At 37.9% G+C, this 25064-nt stretch overlaps 1 protein-coding gene across 20 annotated transcripts in view; it reads left to right on the top strand.

Annotated features, from left to right (window-relative positions):
• The window catches only part of NRXN1 (neurexin 1), a 730400-nt gene that overhangs the window by 279966 nt on the left and 425370 nt on the right, over positions 1-25064 (top strand). For all 20 annotated transcript variants that reach the window (XM_055816040.1, XM_055816058.1, XM_055816057.1 and 17 more), the window contains one exon: positions 20749-21187. In XM_055816040.1, the coding sequence (XP_055672015.1) occupies positions 20749-21187 (439 nt within the window). The remainder of the gene's footprint in view (positions 1-20748; positions 21188-25064) is intronic.

Genomic DNA, 25064 nt, shown 5'->3' with positions numbered 1-25064 from the left:
TGATACGTTAGTATGTGTGTCACTTGCTTCATGAATTCAAATCCTGTGTGTGGCTTGTTATGTGGTATTTAAAGTAGCCAAGAAATAGAGTAACGTTATTTAATTCAGATAACTTGATGCATACGTTCACTACCACAGTAAAAGTGGGAAGGTGGAAGTATTCTGAAAAAAGTGTTGAGCCATGAAGCACCTTTGCTGTATGTACAGAAAATGCCTAGAAAGAGCAAGGAAGTTTTCCATGAAAGTATGTGTGGACTCCATCAGCAGGTTCAGATTAACTTAATGAAGTGATATTTTTCATGAACATCAGTATAGATGAGTGTAACATAATTTATATAGGACAAACAGAAACGGAACAAGTAAATAGGTTGGCATGATATTTAAAAACACCTACAGTGCTAGGAAACCACCCAATAGTTTTCCAGTGAAGAAATACAAACAAAGCAGACAAACATTAGGGATATGTCAACTGGCACTGAAGAAATCCTGTCTCTTCTGAAGTATCGAGGGATACTCATGGGAGATTTTAACTACCTACATCTCTGCTGAGTAACACTTCCAGCCAATTGGCAAGGAAGTTCATAAATGACAGAGAAGTCACAGTCCCTAAATGGAAAGCAGAGGATCCCGAAACAGACGTCCTGAGTACAATTTTTGCTGACACAAAAGGAAGTGAATGAAAATGGGGAAAATCGGAGAACTGTATCCATTAGTGACCAAAAACTTGGTTCATGTTGGTAAGGAATGGAATTTATTAATCAATTTACAGGTGTAAGTTTCAGCATGAACAGAAAATAACTACAGTGAGTGAATATTGATGAAATACATACAGTGAAAAAATAATGTTAAAATCCAGAAGGAATATCTGTGTGCTTTGCTAGAATGATGAAGAGCAGGTTTTCCTGCAGGTTTTTGAAATGGAGAGTTTGGGTTACAAATAGACAAACTTTTGGAATGCTTCTGTTGTTCTGATAGGACATTATGTGAAAGGTCAGTATTTAAAGCAGTTTTAATGGATGGGGAAGGTCAAACTCAAGGTTAGATCACAGGCCAAGAATTGTGAGTCTCTTCAGCTGGCTGTGGGTATAAGTACTTGAAAGATGGAACCAAGCACAACAGTGGTGAATGGGGGAGGCACACAAACACGTAGACTTCACAACAGGTTTTACAGAGTCCAAATGCTTCAGAAGTTAATATAAAGAAATATTAACTGAATGAGGTGGATAGGAGTGTGCTTGAAAGCAGATGAGAAATAAAATTAAGCAAACCCTAGGAACTGACTAACCTGTTCACCTTCAGTAACAAACCAGTGGATGTCGTTTACCTGGACTTCAGCAAAGCCTTTGGCACTGCTTCCCACAGCCTTCAAGCAGATGAACTGACAAGACAGATTGGACGGGGGATCTGCAAGCTGGGTGGGAAATTAGCTGCCAGGTCACACTCAGAAAGTGGTCATCTACAGCTTTTACTCAGGCTGGCAGCCTGCCACAGGTGGGTCCACCAGGGATCAACGCTGGGCCTCTTGCTGTTCAACATCTTCATAACTGATCTAGATGATGGGATTGAAAGCGTCCTTGCCATGTCTGCTGGTGACACTGGACTGGGTGGTGATGTGGTCATGCAGAGAGGAAAGCTATCTTACAGGCAGACCTGGACAGGCTGGAAGAGTGGGCTAGCAAGAAGAATATGTAGTTTGACGAAGACAGGTGTAAAGTCGTGTACCTGGGACGACATAATCCAAAAGCCCAGTAGAGGCTAGGCTCTGTGTGGCTGGGGAGCAGCCTTGCTGAAAGGGACATGGGGGTTATGATGGATAACAGTCTGACCATGAGTCAGCAGCCTGCCACTGCAGCAGCAAAGGCAAATTGGATCCTGGGCAGCATCCACAAGGGTGTTACTAGTGGAGAGAGTGATCGTCCTGCTCTACTCGGCACTTGTCAGGCTGCGCTTAGAGTACTGTGCCCAGTTCTGGTCCACAGAATTTAAAATAAGATGTGGAAAGACTGGAAAGGGTCCAAAGGAGGGCCATGAAGATGTTCAAAAGAGATGGAGGATTTGATCTACAAGGAAAAACTGAAGGATGCAAGGTCTTTTCTCCCTGGAGAAGAGACGGTTCAGGGGGGACCTCATCACAGTATTCCAGGACTTAAAATGTGGCTACAAAGATGATGGAGGCTCTTTCTTCAGAAGGAACAACAGAAGGAGAAGACAAAAAGCAGTGGGTGCAAGTTGTACCAGGAGAGGTTTTATTTTGATACAAGGAAGAAATTTTTTACAATGAGAAAAATCTATCACTGGAAGAACCTCCCCAGGGACGTGGTGGAGTCCGCTTTGCTGGAAGTTTTCAAGATGTGATTAGGAAGGGTGCTAGATGACCTCACCTAGGCTCCCTTTCCCATGAAAGGTTAGACCAGATCATCTTCTGAGGTTGCTTCCAACCTGAATTGTTCTATGATTCTATCAAAATTAAATTATAGAAAGTCTGGGAGAGGAGAAAATGTAGCTTATCATAAAGGAGCTTAATTGGTGCTGTGAAGTAACCGTATCATGATAGATAGACGATGTTCTCTTAAGTGTGAAAGAAGGAGGATAATTTTTTCTGAGTTTGGGCCTCCGGTGAAGTTGAGGCAATAATGAAGAGAGAGAGGGAAAGAGAGATTATTTTCCTTTTTAAGGCATCTGTTAAGTATTTGAAATCAGAAGAAAAAGATCACCAAAGCATACCTGATCTCCAATACATTTTCATTATACATCACATTTTATTAATACACTGTGTTGGTCAATAATCATTTGCGGTTAGAACCAGGTATTGAAAATGATTATATATGGAAGTTATTTTCCCCTGTAAAATATCTAGCTGGTAATTGTTTGCTTTCCTTAATTGGAAAACCTCAGTGCTGTAAAACCTTTTTTTGACAATACAACAGCAGATTAAAAAATAAAAATAATAATAAAAAAGGCAGTGGTGATGTTCATAGTAAAGTGTTTGAGGAGGAAAGGAGTCTTTTTTTTTATGGACTATTTTTTTAGCAACAACAAATATTAATTTTTCTGACAGTTATTTGGAACGTGCAAAAAAATACAGCACTCCAAGGGAGACCGACAGCATTCAGGCACAGAACCTGATATGCTGAGGGAAAATGTCTGGTCTTTTTCCTTAACAATAACTATAAATATTTGAAGAGTATAAATGCTAAAGCAGAAAAGCACCAGGGCAGTAATGCTGTGGGATTACTCAAATGAAAATTCAGATTGGCTGAGTATTAGGGAAGAATGATTGTCAGTGAGAACAGGTTATGTAGGGGAGAACCTTCCCGAAGGTGTGGTGGAAGTCCTGCCTCAGCCTTCACCGAGGGGCTGCGGAGCAGGGTGAGTAAAGCAGCAAAAGCTACTCTAGGGGGAAACCTGCTGTTCTTGGAAAGCTGAGCTAGAGGACTTAGCAGATTTTCTACAAGTCATTTCTGTGAATCAGAGATGTGAAAAATTACAAATTTTTGCTTGTTGAAGAAGTTCTGTAACTTTTCTGACCCATCCTACTTAATGGGTCATAGTGAGTTTGTGTTCATCACAAACCTAGTAAATCCATACTCCATAACAGTAGTTTATATAAATTATTAATTACACTTTGGGAAATAGACTGTTTTAAAGAAGAGGAGGAAACAGGGGAGTGTGAAGGATGTAGGATGTTTGTATTCTGGCAAGGGAAGTGTTTGAGCAAGGAATTTTGGAAGTTTACAGACTCTGTGACTCACTGTCACCTGGATTTCATCCTTTATTCCTAATCTGTTTCTTCCTGCATTATAAGAGTTACAGGTGTTTACATATAACAGTGACTTAAAAAATGATCCAAATGAACTGATCACAGAAGGTCCATACTTCCTTAAAGGCCATGACCTTCAGGAAAAAGCACTTTCCCCGATGCTAAACAGATTTCTTCAAGGACTTGTATATGCTTTGCGGAGGTACAATCTGGAACCAACAGATAGGGGCTGTGGAGTTTTTCAGGAATTCTTTCCTCTCCAGCGCGGAGGATGTTCTGAACATACACCCTTTGAAATACCAGCAGGAAGGACACCTATTTCATCCTGAATAGCCCTTGGTGGTCACGGATTTCTGATGTAGGTATCCTGCTGTAGAGGCTGGAAGCGATGTCTATTGAGTTGTCTGTTACATGCTGCTCCTTTCCACTGTAAGAATACCTAAGGGGAAGTAACTAAAAGTGCTCATGGAGATGCTTAGGTTCCTTGATGTGGACTCGAGAAACACCACTGATCATTCACTGTGTGCCTATTTCCACATCCTTCCCCCATCTCCCCTCCTGCCTCCCCTTCTTTTTACTGTGCCAGAGCTTGGTAAAGACTGTGAGTTTCTTGAGCCTCTGGATGGGATGTTTAAACTAATTACCATAAGGAACAGCATGTGCCTTTTCATTGAGGCAGTTCTTACGGGTGGTGCTTTCTTGTGTTCAAAAGATGGAAAAACAAGTTCCAGTCTTCCTCCCTTCTCATCCCATGTGCCCAGGGTGCATGTTTTTCAGCTGATACAAGGCACAGGTCAGCCACTGCTGCATTCATAAATATTCATGCCTGTATAGATTGGGGGAAAAAAGTGACAGGTTAGCATAAATTAAATATTCAGCACAACTCAGCAACATCAGGATTAAAATGGAAATATGCAAGATACAGGAAAACTGTTCCAAGAAAATGTTTGAAAAGAAAATAAGTCTCTATTTTTTTGTCAATGACTGTATTCGGAAAAAAATTAAATATTTTTCCCTGTATGAGAAAAGGCAAGTTAAAAAAAGGTAAAATGCAGATTGAACTTCAAGAGAATAATTCAAGCCAATAAACTAACAAAAGTACCCAGAACCCAGTAGGAAGATGCTGATAAGACTTGTTGCTTCAGAATTATAGGACAGAAATTATTAAAATGTCATTATTCTGGACATTATAAGGCTTCAAACCTTGTTTGAGAGCAACGTTCATTTAGGTGTTTGCTGCCTGTATTCTCTGTTTCTTTAGTCGAGATTCTCTTTTCCTTACTGGAAACATTAATACCTTTAAGATCACTTAATACAAGACTGTAGTAAGTATTTGGACTATTGAATGCATTGTCAGAGTCCAAAACTGTTTGGTAAAATTGGCCACTATGAACACCTAGATGTCAGCTCCAGTCTTACAACCTTTGCTTACAAATACCTGGTAGTATGATACTTTAGTTCCTGTAAAAACTCCAGGAGTTAGCTGATCTGTTCTGTGATTTTTCAGTTGAGACTCTGCTTTTAGGGACACACAATCAACTTCACTGAGCTGATGAGAAAACTTTTCATTTCTGCAAAATAGCCCTGAATGATGCTGGTTGTAAACTTTGTGTTTAAGCTTATACCAAAGTTGTGTGTTTGAACAGTGCTCTTGTCAGTGTATGGGGTAGGAAGTCAGATTTTCCCTGACGTTATAGCCTATTTCCACTTCAGTACTTGAAATCTTTTTGACATAACCATTATGATAAAACTTTTATTACCTTTATTTAGACAATCTTTGAAAACCTGTAAACCAGCATATACTTTGTCCCTGAAGAGTTAAGGTATGTGTTCAAGTGAATCCTTTATTCTGATATTGATTACTATTATAAAAACAAATAAAAACCTTCCAAGATGGGAGATGGCTCACAGGAATAAAATTACTTCTGTGTTTGCGTGCACATGCTATTCAACTACTAGAGTCGTCGTGCTATCCTACCTTTTTCCCCGATCTAATCTGATCCAGAGCAGCTGATTCAGTTTAAAACAGCTGAAATCTGCTGGTTTCATTTGTTCAGTAGAAAAAGAGGTTAAATATAATTGTGATTATTGCTACAGGTAATTTGTCCTAGCAGCTGTAATTTCTTTCTTTTCTCAGAATTCTAACAGTGAAAGTAAATGGACTTTTTTTTCTGCTTAATGTTTTGGGAAGAACATAATGATGAGTCGCTTGCAGGATTGTATTTTAAAGTTGAATTCCCACATCCCCTGCATGTAATTGTTAGTTCAAAAAAGAAAAAGGAGGAATGAAAACTGAGAATTTGAGGGGTATTTGTTCCCTCCCCCCAAAAAAACCCACAAAGAACATTGAGCAGCACTTATTTCTTTAAGAAAGGAGTACGTTCTAATATTAGATTTTAAGGACATAACAGTGAAACAGAATATTTAATTAGGAAATGGCATTCTACAACTTTTTCTTAATTTAGACAGCTTTTAAGACAAGAATTGTAACATCCAGTTATTTAAAATACAGTGTTAATGCTATATCTTTAATACAGTTGTGTAAGGAAAAAAAACCCAATCAACCAAACCAAAATAAACAACTTTTCTCTTTCCAAGACTTATTCCAGGCAATATCATAAGCCCAAGAGCTACTAAGGACTGAGATGCTGCTTTACCATCTAGATAGTGTATGTTTTCTAAGTTTTGACTAGACAACTTGAAAGGAATAATAAGAGAAGAATTACTTCTTTACTTTTCAGGTGGTAATGATTAAATATATGCTTTAAAACATTTTATCGAAGATGAATTCCAGAAGTATAAAAATCTGTATGTCCTTATTGAGCCAATCCTGGTGTCACCTAATTCTCAAACTAAAAATGCAACTATTCTTTGACTTTTTCACAATTGTTTCGATATGTTTAGGTGCATGTTAGATTGGTATTTTCCCCAGTTTTTCATAAAAATTGTTCAGTATACATTTAACACACTGGGAAATTATCAAAGTGGATGTTAAAAGAAAACAAAAAATTGCTAAGTCAGTTATACAAACACCCTAGTGTTCTGCGATGCAGAAATGGGCAAACTCTTTCATCCAAAATTCCATAGTCAGTTTTTCAGGTATTTGCAGCTCTAGATATGTATCCAGTTTAACAGAAATGCTGACGTTGATATCAGCTGAGATCTCTCTTTATTGGTTGCAAGAATTGTGGCCTGTACAAATTTGGTTTTTTTTTTTTTGGCTACATGTACAGCTCAAGTATCTTCAAAGTTTCAAATAGTAAGACTATGCCTATGAAGAGTGCAAAGAGCTATACAGGAAAGAGAAAATTCAGTGAGGTTACTTGCATGGGTAAAAGCCCAAGTGTTTTGGCTCACCTGTGAAGATGCAAACAAAATGATTGGCACATCTGGCACCTTAAATGTTTGTAGAAATACTTCTGTTGTATCTGTGCTTAGGGGTTCCGTTCTTAATAATTTGAAGAATTCAACTGCTAATATACTAAAACTGGCAAGAAAACGTCTGATCAGTATTGCTTCAGCTAAAAACCTATGGCTGAGATGAGAAGGAGCACATTTTTGGTCTCTTTTCCATGATGAAAATAAAAGAAGAATACTTAGTACATTAAAAAGTTTTGTAAATTAGTCCCAGTTTAGTGGTAGTAACCTATAGTGTAGTTTGTGATGCCAGTTATACAGTTGAAAAAAAAAGTGGTTTGTAATCTTTTATTTAGCTATGAAGTAAATGGCAAACTTTAGCTAAGTGATGGTAAAGAACAGCTATCCCAAGCTTAGATCACGTTAACCAGCATGCCATCCTCCCTTTTCTTATAAGCTTAAAGGAAGTTGTTAGGAAGCAGAAAAGTTGTCAAGTTCATCATTCCTGTGAGACAGACCTAGAAATAACTTGACTTACAGCAAAAATCACACCACGAGACCACTGTATCTGTTGAATCGGTGATTATTAATATCCAGGGTGGCTAAGAATTTGTTTCCAAGCGTGTCTTTTGAGAACATGTTGCCATACCTGGCTAGGGAACCGTGCTGGGAGCTGGAGGAATGTGAAAAATATCCTTCAGTAGGTAACTGGTTATAATTTTTACTTTTTCTGAGGTCAGATACGTTGTTTGTGTCAAAAGGAACTTCAGGAGCAAAAGACATTTTAAGATTTTCAATTTAGAACCCTCGTCATCTTAATTTGTACTGGTTTATTTTGAAATATTCTTGCACTGTTTGAATCAAATTAAACAACTCACTGTAAAGAAAGGGAACAGCTTTTCAAACAGTTTTCTTATAGTTCAATATGGAAACAGTTTTAAGCTGATTAATCCAGAATTACTTTTATTTTTTTTTTCCTGAGAATTAAAAAAAATACATAGTATTGTTGTAAGCATCTTTTCAGCCGTTAGCTTTTTTTTATAAAAATTTGGCTGGATTCTAGCCAGAGGGATGTATTTTCTAAAGGATTCTTGAGCATTGGGTCAGGGTCTTGCACAGACATTTCTGCGTTGTGAATATATCCTCTTTGAACAGTCTCCCCATTTTTTTTTTTTTTTCTTGACGACTAAATTTGTCACTTGTATATACAGGTAACAGCCCTGAAACATTCTAAAAACAAAGTGGCACAAAACCCCAAGAGTTTGTGCTTTGAAATGTTTCCTTTTTAAGCTGAAACGTTCAGGAGTTGTTGGGGGTTAGGTGTTTCATAGTTCGTAATGCAGCCGCTTCCCTCATTTATCAGTGCTGGACACCTACCTGGTAACACAGAAAGAACCATTTAGGGAAAGGAGGTGGATGTAAATAGAAATAGCATGAGCAGGTCAGGTTTTGCAAGAGCAAATTACCCACATTACAATTTCTGGAAGCAGTGTGCCTCTTGTGAGCCTCTTGGTATCTTTCATCTTCACGAGCCACCTGTTTGAAAGCCCAGTGGCTCCAGAGGCTGGATTGTGCCTTGGTCTGATACTGGTCCAGCCAGAGGGGGCTGTGCTCCCTCGTCTTCTGCTGACACCGCGTGGGTACACACAGTGGGATTTAGCCTCATGCCCTGGTATTATTTATTGGAATACGTAAAGACTTCTATAAATATTTTTTTCACAGTATTTTTGCTGCTAAATATTGTTTTCAAATATAGTTTTTAGTTAGGATAAGACTATTCTGAATTAATTCCCTGCAGAAAGGCAAATGTTTTTCTTCTCTGTGGGCTACAGAGGCTCATACCACAGTGAGTTTTACTTTATCTGTTAACGTCTAATTAATTAAAGTTTTAATTAGACATCATCAACATCTTGATACTTAATTCTGAGTCAGTCGTTATACAGTAGGATTTCTCACAGCCTTTAATAGTTACTAGTGGCTTCAGTGGGACTAAGGCCCTGATACAGAGAGCAGAATCTTGAAAATAGTTTTGGCAAACTTTTCAAAAGAAAATGTATGCTATAACTCTTTGCAAAGCCTTCTATCGATTTTTCAAATGGAGTTATACAGAAATGAACGCAAGTAATAGTTAGTAGGATAGATGTGGCTGCCTAGATTCTTTTTGTTTCATGTATACCCTTTATGATTTTTTGATTTATGCATAATTCAGTGCATATCTTATATAGTCTCAATAAAGTATTTTAGCAAAAAAAGTCAGAAAATAATTTTTGCCTGGCAGTTTTGCCCAAGGAAAAACCTATTTCCCCCCACATTTCTGAAGCAATATTTCAAAATAATGCTTGATATAAAAGGTAGCTTCAAGTTGAAGTGTTTATTTGAAATGAAAAAAAAAAAAAAATTAAAGGTGAAAACAAATGTCAGAACATTGTTGAGACATTCCATTGATGTATGCAATGACACGGGGAAGTGAGAAATGCATAATTGCACTGTCTAACCTTTACTAAGAATTCGTGCTCTTCATAACTATTTTCCAAATAAACATTCTGTGGTGTCTTTATTGTGGCAGACACACTTATGTAAGCAAAAATATTTTAGCAAATACATATTACTTGCAGAACAGTACACATTTAAATAACCAGTAATAACCTGTGTAAAGGTACTCATTGATAGTTCATTTTATATGGCAAGCTGCTGCTCTTCAACATTATTAGACAAAATTTGTTGTAGTATTATATGTTTTTACTGATTATCTGTCAAAATAATTGATTTTGCTTGAGGCTGAGGACCTGTTTCTCAGTATAGAACCAAAAGGGGATTTTATTATCTGACATTCCTTTTGCACTAAGCTGACATCAAAGTCTCAGGCTTGGAGGTCCTGGATGGAATCAGACCCTTTAAACACCGTACTATAGTACGCACGCCCTGCTTTGTTCTCTCACTACCATGAGATGTCACATCTTGAAAACCAAATAATCCATCCCCATTCCTTGTCTTTATGGTGACGATAATTGATTTGGAGTAGTTCAGCAGGCTTATTTTGGAGGACAGCTTTAACCTTAACATAAAGATGGCCAGTAGGTAGGCTGTGGTTAAAGAAAACTTAAATATAAAAGAGATGCCTTAGAAATATCCCATGACTTAAATTCACCCTCTTTTTGACAATTTATAAATTGCTTTAGCCATACGTGTTGTGCATCATACAGAGTAGTGTTCGAGGTGGAAGAGCCTCACTTTTCCTCTCCCTTCTCTCTGTGTTTAGTCTGTCATTTCAGGAAACAGGTCATTCAGAAAAGGAAGGTGACCCGCAATGAAGTCCGGAGGAACATGTTGCCGAGCAGCCTCGAGGTGTACCTCTGTATCGTTGAAAAATGGTGAAGCAAAAGCTGCCTGGGAAAAACATGTGGCAGCTTGGTATCATGTTCCTTGTATTGAAATTACAGCAACAACTTTGCATCCAAAAGTACTACAGAAAACTTAGTTTGCAATTGTCGTATCTCGGGCATCTGAGAAGGCAAAGATTATTTCAAAATAATGAAAAGTTACCGAAGTTGCAGTATGGGAAAGCAGAAAGGATATGTTACAAGGGTTATAAGGACTTATAAGAAATAGCAGGTGAAGGTAGGGAAGAATTTCCCTGGATGTCTTCCCAAGAATGTGTCAGTCACTCCACAAGTGAAAGAAAAGTGAGCCGTGTAGCTCCTGGATGGGAATTGGATTATTTTTTTTTAATCTTTTTAAAGTATTTACCTATCATAGTAGGGTGGAATTTAGCCAACAACTGCATGAACTTTCACTATATCAGTATCAAAACCCGAAATTGGAGATCTGCTGACCCGGCATGGTACTGTGCTAGCTCCCAGCATGGGAGAAGTACAGTTTCTGCAGCTGGTCAGCAAGTAGCCACCTTCACTGAACAGGTAGCCAGTGAACAGAGATGGAAGGGAAGGATGCTATCTAGATGGAGGCTTTCGGTAAGTTCCTAAATAGCCGCAGCATTTCAGCCTAGGATTAGAGGGCTATTTTCCTCTGGGTGGGACAGAGGGTTCTTTCAAACCAGGAATCAGGAAACCAAGCAGAGGAGTCCAAACCAGAAAGCAGCCAGAAACTCGCACAGCCAAGAGCTAGCTACTCAGCTAGATGCAAGAGTTACCTACACAAGTGAGAGAGAAAGGGGAGAAAAACCGAGCTGGGCATCTACAATTCCGAACAAGTAATAAGGTGAAGCTCTATAAGTTGGCAGCTAGTAATACACCGATGGAAGAGGCAGAAGGAAGGAGAGTTAGTGAGAGGTAGAATAAATCTCTAATTTCAGCAAAGGATATGCAGAATTCATGTGCTGCATTTAATTGGAGACTGTGGTTGATTTTGCATATGTTTTCAAACTTTTTTAATATGGAAAAAAATATTAATTCAAATATTTGCACATTCAGGGTTTTGTATATTGGTAATTGATTGCAGGTTTTTATCAAGCTTTTCTTCATTTGTCTTCAGATCACTGATACCCACCCCCCACCCCCCCCACCCCTCAACTTGGATTCTGTGCTGGGTCTGGTTTAGCATTTCTCTTTAATTTGAGGTTACTTATTTTGCTTTTTTTGTGACCACTTTCATTTCCCCCCCATACCTAATAAAAGGTAGCTCAGGTTTTAAGTCCATCTGTCACGTTGTTTTCAGATGCGCTTGAGCTGAGATGTTCATAGAACATTCATTTTTTAGTTTATTTTTGCCTTTTCCCATAACTTGTTTCTGTATTTTATGACCTTGAATTTAGAGCTTTAAGGGGTAAAGACTGGGAAAATCTAGCATATAATGAAAGTTACGCTAAAGAAATAAGGCTTGAACCCTGCAGTGGTGATCCCTGTGTTCTGGTTTACAATGCCTCTTTCTTGCAGTCCCTGGACGGTTCTTGTGCTTGCTCTTGAGTGGGAATGGTTAGTGGGAAAAGAGGGAAAATAGCATATTTCTGACTCTTCTGCAGAATTAGACGTTGGTAACTCTTGCCGCACTGTGAAAGAAAGGGGAGGAAAATGCTGAAATCCAGCACAACAATTGAGTCTTCTGTAGCCCTTTCTTTTCCCAAACAGTCATTGGGAAATATAATTTGTTTTCTTCCTTAGACATTATAAAATGTATTAATGCAAAGCTGCTTTTACTTCAGATAATACATTTTGTTTTCCTTTTGGTGATTCTTGTTTCTCTTGGGTTTATTTCATGACTTACATCTATGTAAAGGCTTTATTCCTACTTGGGAGCCAACTGAGCTTCTGTGGAACCGACTTGTTCCTAAATTCTGCAATTTAGGCGTTGCCAAGAAATTTCTATGAGTCTTTGTCATGGGAAGTTAAAAACAAAATAAAAGAAAAATCCCACCCCTCCCCCCACCCACCCAAAAAAAAAAGAAAAAGAAAAAAAAGAAAAAAGAACCAGTTTCTTAAAAACAGAAAACATAGCAACAACAGTTGGAAACATTTAGCATCTGGAAGCTGACAGCAGGACACACAAAGAATAACAAAATACTCTATTGAAGGGGGGAAAAAAGATCTTCAAAAGACTGGTGTCCACAGCAGGGTGAAAAACACAACAATCCCATTATCTATTTTGTTAGGAAAAAATGTTAATTTTAAAAATATGTTCTCTGGCATCCTCTTTAGATGTCTCTATTCAGGCAGTCAAAGCAGGAGAGAAAAGAAACAAACAGTTCTGAGATCAGCATTTCAAACTAGCAGAAGAGACCAGTTAGTCTAGAAAGTCACCCATCACCGCTGTATTCATTCTGCAAATAGGTGACTGATGCATGAAACTGAGGTGACTTTCCCACTACTGCACAGGGAATCTATAGAAAAGCAGGTAAAAAAATTCTCAGAACGGTGCCCTGTAACATTCACCACATACCTATTACTTTTACTCTAATTCTATAAATACTGGATTAGTTTCTATAACCATATGTAACCATTACCAATTTTTTATTGCCTCAGAGTAATAAAGGTATCTTCCCTGTACCAGATTGTGAGCTTTTTTTTTGTTCCATTCTTTTGCATTCTTTTAACATTGCTGTTTGGGGGTAGGACACAGCTGGTTTTCAGATACTCTACAGTGGACCATCAGATGTGCTATTGAGTTCATAGTGGAATTCCATATAATTGTGCTAATTTTTAACCTTTTTTTGTACCCACTTCCATTCCTAGAATTTGCAGAGATATGATAATAAGCAATTTAAGTAGAACATATATTTGTGTGTGCATTAGGTATGTGTTTTCTGTGAATGGAAGTTTTAAAAATACCTGATATGCAATATACTCTGTTCCTGAAATATTAAGACAGATGAGTGCAGAAAATGATCATGTTGCTTAGTTACAGAAACAATAAACACCACAAATGTATTGTCTCTTATTAAGCCATTCAGTGGGGCATTAAAGCACTAGCTGGGTGTACTGTCATGGCATAGCGTGCTACACTTTTATGTTTACCTGGAGGCATGCATTGTTGAAGCCTGGCTTTTATTGAGTGTAGCCTTTGACCAGATCGGGTGCATTTTAATTTTCTATTTGAATGGCCAACATGCTCTGTAGCTGCATACTAGAAAGTCAGAATATCATACTCTTTTGTCACAGTAGCAGCCATCATCCTTATAAAGGGAATGGTGGGGGGTGTGGGGTGGATGTAAATATGACTGGCTTTGGATGAAGCTCCACTAGAGCCAAGGCTGGTAGTGCAAACTGCAGCCTTCATGCACGTTTTTACCCTGTGAAGAAGCAGTGCATCCATTTTTCGGAGAAGTGAGAAGAAGTTAAGTTCCCTGTGAGGCATTCAGATGCAGGTTAAACATGGGTCCTGGCTTCTAGTGGCAAGAATCACTCTAATGATTCTTTTCTTTCTACCTTGTAGGACAAAGTCGTCTATGGAAAGTGTGTCTAATTTTAAAATAGTTGTAGCTAAAGCCATAAACAGTGGAACAAAGTATAAAATCATGCTATATGAACTATATATTAGTCTTGAAAAAGTCCATTTCACGTTTTTAAAATGCACTGTCTTGAGAGAAGGCAGGCTTAATAAAACCATTTTACATGTTTCAAATCATTAAATATTCCTTTTTTTCCCCTATTGGGTGCCTTAAACAGTGTTCAGTGCTGCTTTAGACTTGAACAATCAGTAGCTTTATTGCAGGTTTCTTTCCTTTTCTATTACCATAGAAGAGCCAAGCCCAGTTTTAGTAGAGTGCATGGAGAACTGAGTGTGCTCTGTTCCCACTCCACGGTTTTGGATGCTCAGAGTGGACAGGAAGAAGAGGCAGGAGAATGTGAAACTCCCGTATATTCCATGGAATTTGTGGCACAGTAGTTCCCCCCAGTTTATTAGGTTGAGCGTCTCTTGAGCTGCAACTTGAAGAGCAGTTTCTCAGACCATATTAATGGATCTAAAATAATGCAGCAAAATGCCGTTGTTTCCTCCAGGTGTTTATAAATCTATACCACTGGAGCCTGTCCTGTTGCTCTGAGGCTTACCTCCCACTCAGTAAGATTCTATAGACACTTGGTTTCTGTTTTGGTGCTCAAAACAAACCCCTTTCTAAATGTCCCACACTACCACCACTACCTACCACATGCGTACATGTATCCACCCCAGGAAAATTAAAATCATTTCAATTGAGGATGAATAAATTGTTTCCTTGGAGCTTTCATTATACCTGTTAATCTCTTTTCTTTGTTCAGAAAACAAAGCTTGTTTACGAAGTTGAGTAATCCTACAGGCTTGAATAACTGTTGTCATTCATCCTGTGTGCTTTCACGTGGTGTTCAGAGATACACCCCATTGCAAACATTTGATCTGGGGACCCTTAAGTTTTGTGTAAATAAACTGTAGTTTATTGCATTCCTTGATATATTCATTTTGGAGCTTGGAAATTAATTGAGGCGTATTAGCAAAATGACAAGTCTCCTGTGAGAAGCTGACATTCATGGATTAATTCAAAACCATTCAGCAAACACTAAAAAAAACTCACCATGATAACTCTCAATGGTTATTTTTGCATTTGGATTTCTGGGTAAAGTGATGGTGTGTGCACCAGGTCATTCTCAATGAGCATGGAAATTCTAGTGGCTGCTAAAGTAGGCTGATAAAATTGCCTCAGGCTTCACTTGCTGTAAGTCCCATTGCTACAGTCTCTGACACCATAAGTTATCTCCCGCTGACTTCACTGTGCAGCATAAAATTGTAGGTTAGCAGCACCTACCCGAGCCATTTTGAATGATCCTGGTCTCCATTTTACAGAATTAACAGCCATTGTTTACACTAAGTGATCCAGGTTTCATGAAAATATGAAAATACTGCTTTATGGTAAATAAGGATTCATGTAAATAATGTTTTTTTGACAGATTTAGGGGCTGAATTAATTCACTCAAATTGCATTTCAAGAAGTATTTTTTCCTCATCTCCCTATAGAGTAACTAGACAAGTTCAGAGCAAGATCATATTGTAGGTGCTCTGAACTCCTGGTCTTTCTGATTCTCAAGGAAACCTAGGTGCCCCAAATTAGGCAATGCTAATAGCTCCTTAAGGATCATATTTTGGTTTAATAGTGTAAAGTAATTTGAAAGAAATGCTTCATAATAAGTTAAAGGCTCCTAATCACAGTGACTGAAAGGCTGCTGCTAGCAGAGTTGGTCAGAATTCTGTTTCTTCGCTCACTGTATTTGATGCATATTTGATATAATCCAAAAAGAAATCATTAATGTGGACAAGGCTGCACTTTTAATTGGAAATGGTATTGAAATGTGTATTCTTTCACATCATTCATGGTTTTAAATGTCGTGGGATAGGGTCAGTAGAAAGAAATGGTAGGGATTTGTTAATATTAATGGTTTTATTATATTGAGTTCTTAATGTGCTGATTGAAATGTTGTATATTTAGCAAATACCTTTTAATATCAACAGTAAATTCCTTGTCTTCTCCTTCACTTTTTCTGAGTTATTCATACATGTATACCTTGCTGATTTATCAATATATTTTCATTGGCTGTGTTACTATATTCTTTTGTTGTTGAATGCACCTGCCATGATGACTGGCAAAATCTGTAGTGAATTCTTAATACATTTCTACAGTTCATTGCATCTGGCCCTGGCTTGCAATGAATTATGTACATGATCTATCTTTGGGAAGCATGAGTTAATTTTGCTTGTGCTCCAAGATGACTGCAGACCATGTTAAAAAGAGTGTTGAGCTTAAGTTAATATTTGCTGTCTCTTAGCTGGACTTACTTGTTAAAACTCAGCACTGTGATATTTTAAGTTACTCAGCATGTGGTTGGCCTGGATGGTAGTAAAGGGAGCTCACATCTTGATTGTGAAATGATATGTAGGTCTGCCCTTTTTCTCCTGAAAAACAAATCTATTCCTTGCTTTGGATAGCTCTTGCAAATTATGTGGGGAATTGCTAACTGCTCCTTTTTCTTGGGAGTTTAGGTGACCTTTTGCAGTTTCCAAGAATGAGGTAATTGGATATTTTCAAGACTGGGGTCTTGACCTTTCCTTAATAAGATGAAAGAATACAGTGAATGGAAGACAAATTCAAGGTGCTCTTAATAGCGTGATAAAATTTTCCAAGGGCTGGCAGGTTCATGCGTAGAAAAATGGGACCTTTGTTGCCGAGGTGAGCGAGCGAGCAGCCAGGGCTAGCCCGATGGATGCGCTAGGAGAGCACGGGGCGGAGCGAGGATGCTGCTGGTAGGGTGTGTAGGAGTAAAGGTGAACGTGACTCAAATACTTCTCTGTTGCAAATGGCCTTCACTTGACTAATTGTGGCTCCATGTCTCTATCTGAGGGAGAATGTGTTGAGCTGACGTTAAAGAACAATATGTAGGCTGTCTTAGGGCTTATATTATCCACCGCTATTTCCATCTATTAAAAGCATGTTTGTTCTTATGTACCCAGAAGGAAAATATAATTATAAAAGCAGACTCTTTGGAAAATAATAAATAAGTAAATTTACAAATTGAATTTATTTGTACCCTAGAGGGTATTGATTCTGAAGCATATATACCTCCATGAGTTATAAAGTAGATATTAGTCCCAGAATTATTCCTTTCTCTTTTCCTGAAATTTACTGACTACTGCTTTTCTCCTTTTTACTGTGCCTCACTGATGGCTGAGTACATCCTTCATGGACAGGGAGATGGGTAGAGGGGTAAGAATCTCAGCATAACACCAGGACACAGGCTTCCAAATGCTAGCTGCATTCAGTTAATAGTTCACAGGTCTTTTCAGTTACAGTTTTCAGTTACAGTTCATATGTTTCTGGTTTAATGTTAATTATCTATGATAATTCAGTTCCCAATTTTTGATTTTGTAAGATTAAAATATAAACATCCTAAAACTTAAAAGATAAACACTCTAAAACATAGATGTGTAAACCTTTTTGTGTTTCCACACAATGAATGCACTAAGATGCAAACATTCACATCTCAGTAACTACAGAGCTTTAATTGCAGAATATAGAAGTAAGAAACTGTCACATTCAATATTTAGGGATTCCAAGGATGTTTTAATATTAGTGGCATAAAATTCCCAATATTTGCTGCTCCTAATAAGCACTCTGGCAGTTTTCCCCTCATGTTATATATTAAGCTGCTTAGAGCTGTTGACGAGTTTCTGAGAAAACTATTGGCAGTATTCCTGATTTAACTTTGTCCATCAGGTCCTTGAACCATACTTATTAAAAACCATTGTTTCTGAGTTGGCAAATTACTTCAAAGCCTATAAAGATATTTTAGACCACAAGGAATGCTTAGTTCTCCTTTTATGTCTGCTCAGTTCTTCTATCATAGCTATTAACTACTAATTTTATTATATCCGACAACTTGAATTTGTCCATAAACAAGAAATTCTCTTTGTACATTTATTTGTACTGTCCTGGTACCTACTTTTGTTCAGTAGGCAATTAAAGAATATTTTCTCCTCATGTTCTTTGTTGCCTTAATTACTTTCACTGTCAACAGCATGATTTAATTCTAATGAAAGCCCATTTGTTCCTTCTTTTTACCGTATCCTCTAATCTCTGTTTAATGGTTTTCAGTCTATTCTAGAAAGGCTGCCCCTATAACACCTTCAAATGAGGAGTTATTTTTTATCCAATGGGAGATGACTTGCATGTGCTTATTCTCCAGTACTTTTCTGAATTCCTTTGCGTTATCTGTGGTCTCTGAGGTGTTACAGAGGTATTGGATAAATGCAAACATGGACTGTTATTCTCTAAGTTTACACATTAGTGCAATTCTAGTCACTTCTGATGTCTTCACTTAAAGACATCATTTTTCTTATGTGATTTTTCTCATGTGACATTATGATGTCACATAAAGACATCATAAAAACAAAAAACACATGTCCTTTGCCTCTCTGTGGAGTATCATTCCTGCTGTCAGGAATCCATACTGAAGTTCATTTGTTGTCTTTGGAGATACAGCTTCAGTAGAAACAGCAGTATTTGTACTGAACCCTGAAATAAAATAGAGAAATAGGCTTATTTATTAGCTTTTAGGATACATTTTTGATGTTGCCTACTGGGGTTTAGCCACAGCGCTACAACAAGCACTACACAGCTGCTCTCTCAGTCCCCCCATCCCCCCTGGTAGGATGGGGAGGAGAATCAGCTCATGGGGTTTACCTTTTTTGAGATAAGAACAGTTTAATAACTGAAATAAAAATCTAATAGTAATTGTAATGAAAAGGAAGAAGAGAGGAATAAAACCCAAGAGAAACAAGTGATGCACAACACAGTTGCTCACCGCCCGCCGACTGATGCCCAGCCTGTCCCCGAGCAGCGATCGACCCCTCCCACCAACTGCCCCCAGTTTACATACTGAGCGTGACGCTCTATGGTATGGAACATCCCTATGGATAGCTCGGGTCAGCTGTCCTGGCTCTGCTCCCTGCCGGCTTCTTGTGCACCGGCCCCTGGGCAGAGCACGGGGAACTGGAAAGTTCTTGACTTAGGGTAAGTGCTACTTAGCAACAACTAAACCATCAGCACGTCATCACCGTTATTCTCACACTAAATGCAAATCCAAGGTGCTGTACCAGCTACCAGGAAGAAAATTAACTCTTATCCCAGCCAAAACCAGGACAAGTAGAATAATTCTGCCGTAGCTTATGATGAAATGTGCTAGGTGGATAATGATATAATTAGAAGGAACACAGTTCTTACAGTAAAAAAAAGTCAATCTATCAATCACCTCTTTAATGTTCTGTTATCTTTAAACACTGTTTATTAATAGCAGCTATCACTGGCGGGGTATGCCATCTTAGGTTGTGCGTACGCCAGTGTTTTGATTTCTAACAGTAGCACAGCTCCGCAGTGCATCCCCCATCTCCTCTATTTACGGTGTGTCAGTTCAGTCTGCAGAGTGGGTTTTGTCTGTGTTCAAACTCTGCTTCGGAGGAAATTAATCTGGGAGCTTTACCCTAAGCTATGCACTAAGCACTTTCTAACCTCTAATGGAGATGTGAAGTCTAAACCAGTGACTGGTCCCCAGAACATCTTCAGACTATATTGTATACTCGGAACGCTGGATCAGGGGTCAGACATGATCTGCACCTGAATGGTATAGAATCTGTAGATGAAGAAGTCTCAGCACAAAGTGCTTTAATCTGCTGAGCTGTTGCTTTTGCTCTGGATTGCTTTCTGATGGAGGCTTAAGCTTAGGAACAGAGAAGAAGGTTTTAGCTTCTGTCACCATGCTTTCATATTTAGCCCTTCAGTGGTATTTTAACTTGAGTGTTTCATTTACTGAATAACTAAAAATATTGACAAAACCCTTGTTGCACACCTTTGCTTCTGGAGAGCTTCTTTTAAGCAGTCCTTGTATCCTAGACAGCACAGAAATAGCAGCAATTTCAGGATATACTAATAAAGACTAGAACCCTGGGAAATGGTTATATTACAACAGGCTTCTCTGGACAGATTAAATATGTGATTTGAAACAAGAATATTTTCTGTGGAAATATTCTTTAAGCTAGTATTGTTTTTCATTTTTATGAGAAAAGTCTTCAGTCAGGGGAAAATATGTAAGCAGTTTTATTTTTTGTCCCGTTGGACTGGCTCAAAGATTGTCCTGTTTTGATCTGTATTATACTACTTTCCCTATTTTATAGCTTTATGAGTACCATGGATGCTGCTGTTCTTCAGCTCCAAGGACAAACTGAAAAGATGTGAAATCATGAAGGATCTGACCTTGGTACATTTTCTGTACGTGAAAAGAAGAGTTAAGACAGTGACAAGGGGTTTAGAGGAAGAAGAAATCTAATACCTTTCTAGGTAGCAGAATGGCTGTACAAAGAGGGGTTTTAAGCAATCAAGGCCATGCAAGCTAATTTGCAACTGATAGTATAAATTATGTGCAGATTTTTCAGATTGTTTGAATTAATTCTAGGGATATTTTTAGAGCAACTTTGTTTGGTTTAATGAAAACTATTATTAAATAGTTAGTCAATGAAAATAGCTATTTAATTTTGTGTGTATGTAAATTATCATATTCATATGCCATCATTATTTTCCTTTAAATAATATGCCTATTCAGGATTATATCTGTTTGGTTAAAATGGTCAAGTTCCTCTTAGTAACCTCTCTGCTTTGCTTGCAGGTTGTATATAAAAATAATGATGTCAGGTTGGAGTTATCTCGACTTGCCAAGCAAGGAGATCCTAAAATGAAGATTCATGGGGTTGTAGCATTTAAATGTGAGAATGTTGCAACCTTAGATCCAATCACATTTGAAACACCAGAGTCTTTCATCTCTTTGCCAAAGTGGAATGCCAAGAAAACAGGCTCAATATCATTTGACTTTCGTACAACTGAGCCAAATGGTCTGATTCTTTTCAGTCATGGAAAACCAAGGCACCAAAAAGATGCCAAACACCCACAAATGGTGAAGGTTGACTTTTTTGCCATTGAGATGCTTGATGGCCACCTCTACCTGCTGTTAGACATGGGATCAGGTACTATAAAAATAAAAGCCTTGCAGAAGAAAGTGAATGACGGTGAATGGTACCACGTGGATTTTCAACGGGATGGACGATCAGGTAAGCCACTTTTTTTTTTTTTAATATTCAGTATGTTTTTTCCATGTTATATCTGAGACAATAATGGGTATATATTATGTTGCCACAATTAGAGCTGTGCTTCATCTGACAAATAGAGGAAATAAAACAAGTCATTGCTGTCAGGTACCAGAATGCAATGGTTTGCAGAGTAAAAAAATCTTACAGTAACATTTATTGGGTAATCAGGTACTTAATCTTCCAAGTAAGTGTGCTGTGTGCTTCAAAAACAAACTGTAATCTCCCTCTGTGCTTGCTTACACCAAAGAGCTGAAGTGGCAAGTTTCAGGAATAAAAATAAAGCAAAAAAGAATTACTGAAAGTAGTCTCCAACATAGGGAATAGTTGGCCCAGGGAAACAGCACAGACCTTCCAATCATGTCAGCAGATCTCAGCATTATTAAATGATATGCTAATGAATGGCTAACAACATGTATCAGCAGAAATGGATATAAGTGACTTGCCATATTCTGTCAGTATGATTCATGTTCTGTAGTAGTTTACTCAACAAATTATCTCACTGACAAGGGTAGAAATAAAGAATCCATAATCTCTTCCTACTGCTACTGAAATCTGTTATCGCATAAAATGCATTTAACTAGTAAAATTGTCCTTGTGTTTCTGCTGCATCTGATCTTGAGTATATATGTTGACTTCAGCAAATAATCAATATCCACTAGTTGAAGGACAAATCTGTTCTGTGGTTTCTTTCTTGTAGTTCATGCCAGGATTTTGGAGGGGGGCAGGGAAGTGTACTAAGTCTGTAATTCAGTCCATCAAAGAATTATCCAATTATTATCAGTAGCCGATCTGAATTTTATGTACACTCTGAAACGGAGTGTTGGAAACCCAAACCACCTCCTTTTCTGGATTTTGTGAAGTTTTCTCCACTTCCTCCCTTCTGACTCCTTTTTCATCACTCATGTTTATAATTTCTTTCTGAAACTTCACTCTCAAAAAGTTATTGTTTTATGACTTTCTTACTACCCACAAATCAGATTTCAGATCATGCAAATCTTAGGTGCAGGTTTAAATTGAAGATTTCAGTCAAATCCATGCTGAAAGTCAGACCAAATTCAGTTGATCATTTTGTCCTAGGATTATGAAAAATTATTATTTGATTCCTGTGCTGTGTGGCTTCAAATTCTCATTGTAGAGAGTCTGATTTTCTGATTATAGTATGTCAGTTGCTTATTTATATTTCTTGAGGTTAAAAATGACCAAACAAGCAAAAAAAAAAAACCAACCCCAAACAAAACACACAACTTCTCAAAATCCTCAGCTGTGATTGAATATCCAGCAGTTATATTATTTATACTACAATCTGTCTTCATTTCAGGCTTCCTTCTTAAGTGGTGTTTCAGTGATTCATACGAGGCAGTAATTTCTGTGGTAAGCATGCCTGTGGGACTCCACTGAAAGCAAAGTTTATTCTTACATCCAAAGTCAACACTACTATAAAGAAAAGAAATAAATGCATAGCAAATGTTTACATTTGAAGATACATTCTGCACTTTCATTACTTCACAAATACTGTAGCTCACAAGTGCCATTAAGAGAATTTAGGGTATAGTTTATTTAATTCTTATAACTGTCGATGGACATCAGCAAGAAGGTAGGCTAATTTTAGGAAGCAATGCACATCTGGCAATCAGAACTGCATACTATTTTTAAGTAGATGTATAAAGAGTCAATTATATATGTAAAATAAATATTAATGCAGCTGATGAACCTACCTATGATCAAGACAGGTGAACCTTATTTACCTTGTCACTCTTGAACACTGACCATAGCACCTATTTGCATTAAAACATTGAACTATTACCAGGAAGAGTTAATAAATATGTAGGCACCTGGATTGAAAAACTGAATTTCTAGCTGAAATATGAACCACACATCAAAGATTCTCTGTGATTTTAATACACACAATAATACTTTATAGTAGGAGAAAGACCAGTAACAGTGGCAATGCTGTTATTTTGCTTAATGATTATATTGGCTGAGTATAATCTTAGACCATCAGATTTAACCAGGTAAAACGACTACCTAACAATTAATATACCTAATGAACTGTATGTTTCTATTTTCTCCAGATTGGAACGGGAAGTACCAATTTGTTATATTTAGATTTCTTCATGACTTATGTATGTTCATCTATTATGCTTTTTTCCATGAATAAAAAAAATCCACTTTACTATTCTAGGAAGATTTTTCATTTATTTTCCTCAGCCAAAACCAAATATCAAATGTACTGGAAATCATGTGAATATGATTGCTTTTCACTTGCTTACCTTCAGACTTTTTGTATAATGAATGAATATACCCTATATATTGGGGGGGGGGGGGGGGGGGGGGGTGGTGTGTGTGGAAAAGGAAAAGAAAAAGGTTTTGCTGTTGCTGCTGACAAAATACCTTCTAACCTATCAAGTATAAAGGAAGAGATTCTCCTGTTAATGAATAAGTAGCTTAAAGAACCTGGGATTTATTTTTCTTTTTAGTAAAGTTTGGTGTCTTGCAACCTTTTACTCCTATCTTCAAATCCAATGCAGAGTGGTTGCCTCAGATAATAGAAAGCTGTGACATTTCTCAAGGAGCTTTGCTAACTTCCTTGACTTTTGTATTAGCTGGATCAGCAAGTACTCGTTTTATTTTTCATTCTTTGCTCTCGTCCACACTGTCACAGAGAGCATCCACTCTAAACTACTTGACTTTGCCATTGCCCGTCTGGGACTGCGGAGGGGGAGATGTAAGAATTGAGAGCAGATTTTAAAACTGTACTTAGTAAGGCCCTAATCACTAGTAATTTTGCTGATCTTCTTAGTTTTTACGAAATAGAAGGAAGGGGGAAGAAACGTTCCCTGTAATTTCCTTTGGCTGAAGGAACTTTTGACCTATCGTTCTTATAAAAGTTTGTCACCATAGAACCCCATCCTGCTGCCTGTAGGACCTGCTCTGAGCACTTCTTTACCTAAAAAGCAGATCTTTGATGAGAAGGAACTCCTGAGATCCTATTTCCCAGTGTAAAGTAAAGATTGATTTCATACCTTCTCCATTGGTCCATCTATCCTGCTAGGCATGCAGCAGAGGAAAGGGAAGACACGTTCTCCAGCAGTCTGTCTTTTTTGCAGATGTCCAGCAGAGGACACAACCTGGCACCAGCTGGTGTGTGCTGTCACGTGAGCTGAGCTCCCTTCCAGTGCTCATGGTTATTCGGAGTTCCTGCAAAGGACAGCAGCTTCACAGCTGCTTCACATGTGCCCCTGGGCTTGGCTGTGGGCTGGGCGCTGTGGGCAAGGTCCTCAGCACGGCTATTATACTACGCTTTAGCACACTAGATGTAAAGTGTCTTTGAAATATCTTACTCTGATTTTTCACTTTTCTTAATAAGCAAATGTGTGTCACCTGCACAAAAACCACCTAAAGAGCCCACGTAAGGTAAGCATGGAGATCAGAACAGTTGTAGTAGCTGCAGTTACAATCTTCATATTTAACTGATCAGAATTCAGACAAGGTTTAGAAATACGTTTTAGTTTCTTATACACAGACTTATGAAAAAGTGAATTGCTGAGATAGTTAATATGATTGGAGAGGCTCATTAACTCATACCTAGGGGAAATGTTTGTCAGTTGTGCTCTTAAACAGTACTGCCAACTCTGCAGTAAAAGAACTAGGAAAAAAAAAAAAAAAGTCCAAACTAAGTAAAATAAAAGACCAACAACCACCATGAAGCAGCTGTAAAGGTGTTTGCTTACAGTTTTTCTTGTAACACGGTAGAGTTAGGTTTAATAACTGTTTTCTGAGACTTGGGTGTTGTTTAAAAACTTGTTAAACTGTTTACCATACTCAAGGATAACCTTAC

Source organism: Falco peregrinus, chromosome 11 (genome assembly GCF_023634155.1).
Source record: "Falco peregrinus isolate bFalPer1 chromosome 11, bFalPer1.pri, whole genome shotgun sequence".
Lineage (NCBI taxonomy): Eukaryota > Metazoa > Chordata > Aves > Falconiformes > Falconidae > Falco > Falco peregrinus.
The sequence above is the reverse complement of the archived record's forward strand: the minus strand, read 5'-3'. Positions and strand labels throughout refer to the sequence as shown.